Source organism: Acipenser ruthenus, chromosome 14 (assembly GCF_902713425.1).
Source record: "Acipenser ruthenus chromosome 14, fAciRut3.2 maternal haplotype, whole genome shotgun sequence".
In the NCBI taxonomy this organism is placed as follows: Eukaryota; Metazoa; Chordata; class Actinopteri; order Acipenseriformes; family Acipenseridae; genus Acipenser; species Acipenser ruthenus.
The window spans coordinates 11,648,145-11,659,111 of record NC_081202.1 but is presented as its reverse complement, the minus strand read 5'-3'; the positions used below and the strand labels follow the sequence as shown (position 1 = coordinate 11,659,111).

Here is a 10,967-nt window from a genome sequence, read left to right as displayed (position 1 = left end):
AGGAAGGAGGGGGGGGGGGGGGGGGGGCGGAGGGGGAGTGATGAAATGAATTCAGGTCAGACTGGCTTCATGTCAGAGTGAGGCAGAGGCAGAGAATACACACAGCTGCCGCACTGCTAAGCATGGAGACACACTGGCTGCCAGAAGAAGCATCTCCCAGAAGACACTGCTGCAAAGCTATCATTAACGAAGCTGGAGTACACATTTTGTGGTTGTCTTTAACGTTTCCATGAAGACTGCAGCACCTTCATTTGTATAATTTATATATATATATATATATATATATATATATATATATATATATATATATATATATATATATATATATTAAATACCAAGTGTAATTTATTTGAAGACTATTTATTATATGTGAAGTCTTAAAATTATAGACTTGAATATCTGACACACTTTTAAGGTAACTCAAATACTGTTCCTCCTTGTTATTTCATGACATATGAAACAATTTTAATCAACATAGGCTAGCCATAACTTATCCAAAATCATATGGATTCACTGTATAGTAATTTAACCAAATTATCAATTTATAAAATCACTGTGTACAGGTATAGTACATACACGATGACACCATAATTCATGAATTCAGTTAATCATGGTTAGACAATGTTCACCTTTATATGAAGGTAGGTGAAATAAAATCTTCAGGCAGGAAGCAACATTGCAGTGAGGCACACCTTCTCAGCAAGGCCTTGGCTTTGAAACAAACTACGCACAATGTAAATCCATACATTGAAGGAAGAATTACCAGTTACGATGAGACAGCTGGTCTGATAGACTTTGACAGAGGACTGCACTAGGCGCTGAACAGCCTGTGTCAAAGACTGCAGAGATTGCTGATGTTTCATGAGGAACTAGGATGACAATGTGATATAAAAAATGTACATTTCACATACACTTCAGCAATGAAGACAAGGTATCTCAGTACTATATGTCCCCAATACTGGCTGGTGGTGACAAGGCTTACATAAGGAAATACATCTTTTAAAATAAAGGCGGCAATAAACCAAGATTCCCACAATTCATCCAAGTAGCAATTTATTATCAAATGTGTCACACTGGTGGTGTATTACATGTTCTGCATGCTTTGTATCTGTACTGTTTCAATGACTGTGTTTAAGTGTTTCAAAACAACTTCATTTACTGTAAATACAGGAAATCTTGAACTGTTAACTCAAACTTACATTATCACAGTTATAAAAATAATAAGAGTTTCCTATTGGCAAGACCTGTTATATATGCAAATACGTTTCCACAGACAGAGAGAAATGTATACAAATAACTTTTTTTTTTAAATATAAAACAGTAAATACAACACTTTACTTTTTGGACTGATCACTTAAAAAATTACATATACACAGCATGTAGAGGGATGGCTAAGGCAATCTGATGCAAAAGGTTCTGCATTTATAAAAACAAAACTTACAAAATAAAAATGCAAATGAGCAAATCCCATTAAATTCTGGTACTAACTGTACAAAAATAATAAAAGACCATTATTCTTCGTTTGGCTGACCTACCACAACATAAAACCAGTAGACAAATACTGAAATCAAATGACAAATGTAATGCACTCTTTTTCAATACTCCATTATTTTAACTATAATTAGGCAGCTTCTGTAATTCCTGCAGATACTGAACATTATTAGTCACAATGGAGAGCTTTCCAGGAATATAAAACAGCAGCAAGTGGGCCAACAAAGGATAAGGGAAATGACTCGCTATTATTACTGTAGACTGCAGTGAAAAAATCTGGAGCTATTCTTTCCAGTGGAAGCCGATTCTAATAAATGTGCCGTCCCTGAGCAAGGTGTTCAAAGACAGGTGATTGCATTCAAGGTGTTGGTTTAAATAAGTTTCCTTGGGTCTCAAGGCTCATCATCACAGAGAGAAGAAAGGAGCTGCAAATTCTGCATAAACTGTTATTGAGTGAGTCATGTTGAATTTGCACCAGGTAAAATAAATAATAAACCCTTCTTGTTCCTCGTGGACAGTTCATTTTTTTTCTTTTCGTGATTGGTTAACCTTCTTATGATAAACCTAGTTCATTTGAAAATCGAAATAGCCACCAGAACTGTTTAAATATTAAAACAAATAAATACATAAATAAGCCTTGAGCAATCTGAACTACTTTTTACAAAAAGAAAATCAAGCTGTTAATGTTACAAAAAAGTAAGCAAGAAAGGACTCAAAGATGTACCCATGTTGTTTGTTACTAGTTCTATAATATAAACAGTTTGATTTTTCTTTCATTCATAAAATAGATGCACATTGCTCGGTTGTAAAAATGTTTAAATCTAAAATCTGGCCCTTGATTATTCCTTTTTTATAAGCAATTTGTTTAGCTTGGCCCCTGTTTAGTTGCCTCCATGTCGTACATAATTATTTTTTTTTTGGTTAACTTGTTTGTTTTGAACAGATAGGAAATGCATACATGAAGTAATAAATATGTAACCTCCGCCACACAAACTGCCAAAATTCAGCCACTAAAAAAAAAATAAAAAAAAAACATTAACAGCGAATAATATGCAATGACAATTGTGTTACCCTGCACATGGTCCATTTTTTTTAATAAACTTTATAAAACCCTGCACCAGGAGCCCTTTAGTCCAACACCTCCGTATCCTCTATGATTGCACCACTTCACATTGGAGCTTCTAGGGAGGGAGAAAGGAAGTTACAGTGTTCTGCACCAATAAGATGTCACTGTTCCAAGGTCACAACCTCCACTGCCTGTCCATCCAGAGTCATGCTGTTGTCTATCCTGGTGGTGACAGGCGCCATGGCAACCTGAACCGGCCTGTTTCCCTGGGCTAGGCTGGTGACCACAGTCTGGTACATGCTCACTGGTATCTGGACAAGACCTGAAAAGACATACAAAATAAGTACATTTACAGAAGGTGGCAGAAAAAAAGTCTTGCTGATCTTTCAATTAGAAACCCTTAGACCTCTCAGGTTAACAAATAAAAAGAGGCGACTCCACAATGTTAAAATATATAACCTGAAATGAACAGTTACCTGGACCCCTTCACACAAGAACAAGATGGATGTAAAAAAGGTAAGTAACACACATACATACATACAGAAGGCCACCCTATAGTGTCCTTTGGAAGTTTGATCACAATTGGATAAGCAGTTCTACAGTTACATGTAAAACGATAAAGTGTGACATATATGCATGGGCATCGCCACTATATCCCCATTGCCAGCAACAGGGATCCCTGGCTCAGGGAATAATTAACCATTTATTCATGGCAGCCCCCAGCCACATTAAGAGGACTATCTTCTGGTGAACCAATTTTGTTCTCACACACAGTAGTAAGGATATACACCACAATAAATAAATCCAAAGAAATTATATAAAGAACAGTATATTTATTCCACACTATCTCCTTCGGTCCTGATCGCTGTGTGCAGACAAAACCCACGGTCTGAACGGAATATTCTGTATTATTTGTCACTGCTAATTAGGAAAAATAGGTTGAAAGTATATAAAAATAAAATATTTGACCAATATCCCTCCCCTAACAGTTTTCATCCCCACTACAGATCCCTCTTTGCAGATGCAGACTGTTAATCTCCTCCTCTTAGATCATTGATTAAATTGCACAGATACAACAAGGGTGTCTTTCATCTGCATCTGGTCTGACAAGTCCTATGATTAGGCTAATCTTTTTTGAATGTTGTTAATTAATTTTATTGTATTGCTATAATACTAGAAATGTCAATGCAGTACTAAGCATCAATACACGAATGATTATTATTATTATTATTATTATTGTTGAAAGTATTATTAACTATGCAACATTATAATGACTCTCCCCATTATGTTTCAGTCTGTGGCGGCAGCAACAAGGCAATAGGATTTCTCCAGGTCCAATTAACCTCACACCTACTTGATTTTTGCGAATTTATTAGTGTAAATTTGAATGTTCTTGTTTCTCTAATTAGTATATATTGCAGACCAATTCATTTTTATTGAGAAATTGTTCTTAACCCTTTCCTTTAATTAATGTTTTACAGTATGTTGTCAGCACACACTAGCTTACTGTACCAGTGTCCTATGTTTTTAACAATTACTAGATATTTAGCTTTTATAGACTCTCTCTCTTACAAAACAAGGACACTTGCCGTGAACCACCCTCAAAATACACCTGGAAACTAAACTGTTCATTCAGAAAACCACATATTGCAGGTACAACAATGGACTGCAACCATCATCAACAACCAACGAGGATGTGTTGATGTGTACTGCATACTTACTTCTTTCAAAGCTACACACAATATATTATGTTAGTGTTTCATTTAACATGTTCATCAAATACAGATCTTTTTTATTTCGCACACACCTGAGAGTCACCTAAGATTTAAGGACAGGGATAGTAATGTTGAGTGATTTTTTATTATAATCAAAACACACAGAATATAATCACAACAAAAAATGCTTAGAAAAGTATAGTACTTTTGAGTACTGAAAAATGTTATGATCTACAGAGATTTAATCTGATGAAAAGAAATATTAATTAACTAACAAAAACACGTGTAGGATAAAAAAAAAGTATTTCAGGAATATAAACAGATAATGCATGCATTACTATGCAAAACAAAAAAGGTTTACAGGACACATGGGTAGAAAGTTACAGGACACATGGATATGGAGAGGCAGCTGCCACATGAAGCAATAACTTCTGTAATGACTTGATAGTTTACTGGTTGTCCAGACTGGTGCAGTTTGTCTTGAATCAAAGATAGCAGCCCCAGGCATGTTGTCAACAAGACTGTGCCTGCAGTGCGGAACAATCATGCGATTGAGCCGGCAGCTTCCAGCCCAGCTGTTTACTGCTTGTAGATTACTGCAGTCACATGAGCTTCTTTAGAGCAACCAAGCTGTTGCAGGCTAAGGTTAGGTCACTGGAAGATTTTAGCAAAGAGATAGATACAGTTGCCCTCTGCAGCAGACCAAGGCCAGGGGTTATTAGGGGAAAAAAAAAAAGAAGAAAACAGTAACCGGTAAATGGTATAGGAATATCAGGAAACATTTATATAAATGTTACAATTTGCACAGATCTTCATGCTCTATGTTTATTAAGTGTTGTGGTTCGTGGCCAGTTCGCTGTGAACATCAAAGTCCATCACAGACCCATCTTCACAAATTGCATATTTCTAGCAGTCTGGATGGTCCTTCTATGGCAGAACTGACGTTAATGCTGCTGCATGAACCAGATATCACATTTGTTGAATAATCCATCTATAAAATGTGTCCAGAGCCAGAAGACACTGCAATATACATAGATTACTGCTGGTATAGGAATATCTGTATAGACATATTTTTGGGGGGGTTTGGGTAAGCAAACTACTGCACATATTGCACTAATGGTACAAGGGGTCCTGATGTCCACTTCTTTAAATGTAGTTTTAATGCCCGCTAATCAGCTTTAATTTTTAAATATAACCTCAGTTCCTGTTCATTCCCCTAATTCAGCACACGTGATGTGCAGACGGCCTCCTGATTAAACCACTACAGTATCAGCAGTGACAGCTGGTAGGGTGATTAGTCTATGGACTGATAATGGAGTGGATCAAAGCTGTTTAGGTGGGTTCCTGTGGGGGCTACAAACCTCACAGGGACGATCGTAGGGGGGAATTGGCAGTATGTGAAGAAGAGAAGGACATTGAATGGGGTGTTCCAGTTTCTATGGCTCTATTACAGCTAAAGATTCCAAGTCAAATTCAGTTCCAGGCGCTGTACAGTATATACTGTCCTCTGTTTCTCCATTGTTTCACTTTTTTGTGGGATATCAAATATTTTATAAAAACGTTCAGAATTATCCAGCGATCTGAATGGATAATGCACATGCAAAACTGGGTATTCAGCACATTTCTATTCAATGTTTCCTTTATCCAGCCATATTATAAGTGGACCTAGCTATCCGTGTTAGCAAAAAGCAATTATGTGGCTAAGAATGTTCTTTATTTATGGTATGGCTTAACATTCTATGGATTCAGCCAAAATTCTAAAGTATAAAAGGAGCATAAAGTTCACCCATTCAATGGAAAAGCAGGATATGTAACTTTTTGTTGCACCATTCTATACAGTTAAAAGGAAATATTGCAGCCCCAGTTAAATATTTTGTTTTAATAAACACAAAATGATAATCAAAATAAGATATGCTAGTATTACACACATTCCTTGCTATGGATATAAATAACATATAACTGGTGGGAGTAACAAAAAACAAAAGTAGGTCACAGATTGACCAACAGCCAAAGCACGTCAACGGCATCTTATTGTGTTTATGCACAGTTTCATCAAAACTGAACAAGTGGTTCTAAAGAGAAAGCTTTCAATAGCTTAGACAATGAATCAGGTGTCCATACAGAGAATGTAAATGGGCGCCTCCATTATGTTTCATTCGCAAGCAATTACACAGTTTGTTACACAACTATATTGTTTCTGGCACTCTGTTTTAGGGTTGAGACAAAACTCTACATATCTGTCTGAACTTGAAACACCACAAACACACACAAAAAAAGTTTATGAAGATAAACCACTGGTCTGAAATAATAAAGAATCCACAAAAATCCTTGCTTTTCTATGATTTTGAAAAACAATAAATCTGTTGTTTTGTATTGCAATGCAAATTTGAGAGGAGTCATCATTTATTTAAAACCCTGCACAGGTTATGTCTAAAATTATGTCAAACTAGGTTACAGGAACGCTGCACAAATCTGGAGGATGAAAGCCCTCTGCGGATTACATTACTGTGACACGTTGACTAAATTGGAATGCGAAGCTACATGACAAATTAATGGTAATTCTATAGAGCATGTGCATTGCACACATCCCTCCCATGATCCTCAGGTATACCAATATTAGTAGACTATAACAAAATAATACACAGCGTTTCTAAACAACTCTCACCATTACCTACTGTTCTAGCAGAGTATACAGCAGAGGAGGAAAACCTTCATAGACTGGACTATTGCCATATGCTGTTGGCAGCAGTGCCATACTGTAGCTTCTCCCTCTGATAAACCTAGTAGTAAAAGAGGTATTTTTGTATTTATTTTGCAAGCAGGTTAAACTGATTGCATGAATTTCCATGGGCACTGCTGCCCTCTTTGTAAGCACCCATAAGATGGGTAGGCTCAAACAGCATAGGAACCTGGGAGCTCCTTATGTAGTGATTGGGTGTGACATGAAGGCTGTAAACTCTAATTCCCAATTGGAAGTCAAACTGTGGAACATCAAACAAGATTTCACTTTATATTATGTTTTTTCTTACAATCTAGATCAGCTGTGTAAATTCAAAAACAAAAAAATATATATAAACATCAAAGTGTACCGTTAGCGTCAGGGACGCCTGTAAGCGCTCCAACAGCAGCCGCAGTCTCTCCCGCAAGCACAATCTGCCCCCCTCCATGTAGGGTTGCTTCAGCCAGTGTAGCTACTGCATGGGCGGCTGCTTCGCTGAAGAAAGAAAAGCACACACAAACACTTAGAGACTTTTGGAAGCAGAGAAATTAGCCAGGCAATACAGTTTGACAAATAAACATACTGAGCTAACTGTGTTGGAGAACCGTACTTGGAAACCTGGCTGGATACCAATTATTGCACAAGGATGTTTATGTATACACCAAGCAAAGGCAGGTGAAACAGCACAGCTAATCAAGTAAAACAAAGTGCAGTCCAAAGGCTTATGGCCAGGAGGAAAAACACAAGTGGAGAAACTACTTAATCTAAATCATCGGAGAAAAGAACTCAAAAGTAACTTGAAAGAGGAACATTGAAACTAAACACATTAAAGTAAACAGGTATAATAAAATGTAAAATGAGTGGCATTGATACACACACAAAAAACCAGGAGGTTTCACCCTGGCATCATTAGTCCCTCACTAGAATGCACTACCCTAGTCACCGATTTCCAGGATTAAAAATAATCCAGTGCTGAAATGTATTTTTAGCTTTATTTGTGTTCAGCAGCTGTGTATTTTTAAACCCAGGAAGTTATTGCAAATCGGCAGTTATGAACTGGACAATGGATGTCCTCGCAGTGCGTCAAAAGCCAGGACATCTGCCGCCTCCCATGTCAGTGCAGATTTGGTATTGGAGAGATCAGGCCTGGCACGCTTGTGGTGGACACAGAATTGTGCATTCCAAGGCTGAGTCACAGGATTGTTGTCCCTTTAAGCTAAGAGCTGGCACAGAACCAATAGATTCCACCTAGAGTGAAGACTGGGTCTGGGAATTACAAAAGTGATACACAAGAGGCAGACTAACACCCTACAGCAGTGCAGTCTCACAAAACATTCAGCACCTTGTCCCTCCCCATCACAACATTTTCCTCCACCTCATGAGAGTCAGAATGCAGCTGAAGACATAGAAGAAACCTGAGTAAGATAACCTCAGTCGATTATTATTATTATTATTATTTCTTAGCAGTTGTTACAAAGTATCACATTGCAAAATATCACATGACACAATATCACCTTACTGATGACAGCAGTTATAAAGTACAGTAAAATCAGTAGAAAATAAGATCAAATTCAAATAAGAGCAAAATAGAGTACAGTAAATAATTACATTTAAGAGCAAATTCGACTAAGAGCAAATAAACTTAAAGATATTTGCTTTTAAAAGTAAATTCCATTAAGAGCACGTAGTAAGTATGATAAATGGTTAAGAACGATTTCAAGTAAGAGCAATTACAAAAAGCGTAGATACGCCAGTAAAAGGTGCTCCGCGTGGAGTGCAGCATGCGCCCTATAGTCTGGGTGTCGTGAGTTCCCAGGGGGCGGCGCTCAATTGGCTGAGCACCGCCCGGGGGAGGGCTAGGTCGGCCAGCTTGTCCTCGGGTCACCGCGCACCAGCGACCCCTGTGGTCTGGCCGGGCGCCTGCAGGCTTGCCTGTAAGCTGCCCAGGGCTGCGTTGTCCTCCGACGCTGTAGCTCTGGGTGGCTGCATGGTGAGTCTGCAGCGTGAAAAAAAGCGGTCGGTTGACAGCACATGCTTCAGAGGACAGCGTGTGTTCGTCTTCGCTGTTCCCGAGTCAGCGCAGGGGTGGTAGCGGTGGGCTGAGTCTAAAAATAATTGGACATTACTAAATTGGGGAGAAAACAATAAAAAAAAAAATTAATTGGCAAGTACAAATTTTTTTTTTTTTTAAAAAGCGTGGATACGGATACCTTTAAGAGTAAAATCAACTACAAGATACAGAAAATAGTTATAATTAAGAGCAGTAGTACAATATGGCAAAATATGGGGCAGTTCAGTTCAGTGCAAGTACAAGAAGATGCAAGTACTGGTACAAATGGGTGCCATCTAGTCCATTATAGTAGATGACGGTCAAAGACACAAACACCCATTACTGTCCTATAAAACTACCTCAGTGGGGCAGTAATACTGTCTGCAAGGATGTCAGCACTGCACAGTACAGTAGTATCCTCTACAGGGTCAGTGAAACCACTATGAAAGTGACCACATATGTATATACAGTACTTGGATATCTTGAATTAGCAGTCCACAAAGAATATGGTTTATAAGACTACTCCCAAATGATGTATAAGGCTCCTCAAATACCCAGGGGCTTCAACATGCTATTCAATAAAACTGTAGACTATATTCAAATTAAAAGCATGGCTCTTGAAAGAAAATGGTCCACTGAAGCTTGCTATCTATATTAGTTTCAGAGAAATCCCCTAAATTCATGACACACCCATTTTAATGACATACTGATGATTTAGTAATGCCACCTAGTGGGAAGTAATAATAATACCAACGAAATCTGTTATTGTAACTTATTTTATATAGAAACACAAGAAGCTTTTTAGTGATAATGTACTTTTATGTATTAATTTATTTTCTGTAAAAAGAATTGCACTGGTAATTTCTAAAATGCCTTCACTACATTACAGTATTTTTTTTTTTTTTTTTTTTAATTTTTTTTTTTTTAATTAGGAGGCTGTGTGGTCCAGTGGTTAAAGTAAAGGGCTTGTAACCAGGAGGTCCCCGGGTCAAATCCCACCCCACCTCAGCCACTGACTCACTGTGTGACCCTGAGCAAGTCACTTAACCTCCTTGTGCTCCGTCTTTCGGATGAGACGTAATTGTAAGTGACTCTGCAGCGGATGCATAGTTCACACACCCTAGTCTCTGTAAGTCGCCTTGGATAAAGGCGCCTGCTAAATAAACAAATAATAATATTATACATCTCCTTACAGCACTACATACTACTATTACCACCTTAGAAATTTCAGTTGGCTTAGTCTCAAAACCAAGGGCATTTCTAGGGTAATGTGGCCATAGAATAGGATAAACCTGCAGTTTATCCTTAAGCTTATGTTATCTCTCATGGGACTGGCTGATGTTAATATATGATACACACAGGAGCTTGTTGCCTTTAGGCAGTGGTCCTCATAATATTGCCTTTAACAAGTGTTCCTCATAATATTATCTGTGGGTCATATGCGACCCAAGCCAAAGGTGCGGTCTCCAGGTAAACTGTACACTTGAACCAATCTGCAAACCCGAAGCATTTGTGACCTACATGACCGCTGAAGGACAGGTCAGTCATTTTCAATATTTGGGGAATAAAAAATATAATTATAGTATTGAAGCCATCTGTAACTCCTTTTTTGTGAGGCCTACTGGCTTAAACTTTAAAAACACTCTTAGAAAAGCTTGTTTAAACTGTGCAGCCCTTCCATCCCTTTGAATCATTTACTTTTGGGACCAAAGAGACTTATTTTTTAATGTGAGCAAGGAAATGTATTTTTTTTCAAAGAGTCGGAATGCAGCTGAAGACACAGGAGAAACATGAGTAAGACAACCTCAGCAGCTGAAGGGCAAAGTCAACAAATAAAAACCAAAACACTGCTGTCTTTCAAAACTACATCAGTGGTGCAGCGATATTGTCTACATGGACTTGTTTTGATGGTCTATTATTCAGTCG

At 37.9% G+C, this 10,967-nt stretch overlaps 1 protein-coding gene across 6 annotated transcripts in view; it reads right to left on the bottom strand.

The window, feature by feature from the left end:
* Positions 1 to 1,036: 1,036 nt before the first annotated feature.
* LOC117419819 (nuclear respiratory factor 1) overlaps positions 1,037 to 10,967 on the bottom strand; it is a 34,268-nt gene continuing 24,337 nt past the window's right edge. For 5 of the 6 annotated variants that reach the window (XM_034926407.2, XM_034926408.2, XM_034926404.2 and 2 more), the window contains 2 exons: positions 7,362 to 7,486; positions 1,037 to 2,879 (listed from right to left, as the gene is read on the bottom strand). In XM_034926407.2, the coding sequence (XP_034782298.1) occupies positions 2,719 to 2,879; positions 7,362 to 7,486 (286 nt within the window). In that variant the 3' untranslated portion in view covers positions 1,037 to 2,718. Of the gene's footprint in view, positions 2,880 to 2,903; positions 4,965 to 7,361; positions 7,487 to 10,967 lie in introns of those variants that run through there. The other variant, XM_034926409.2, reaches the window with a different exon arrangement.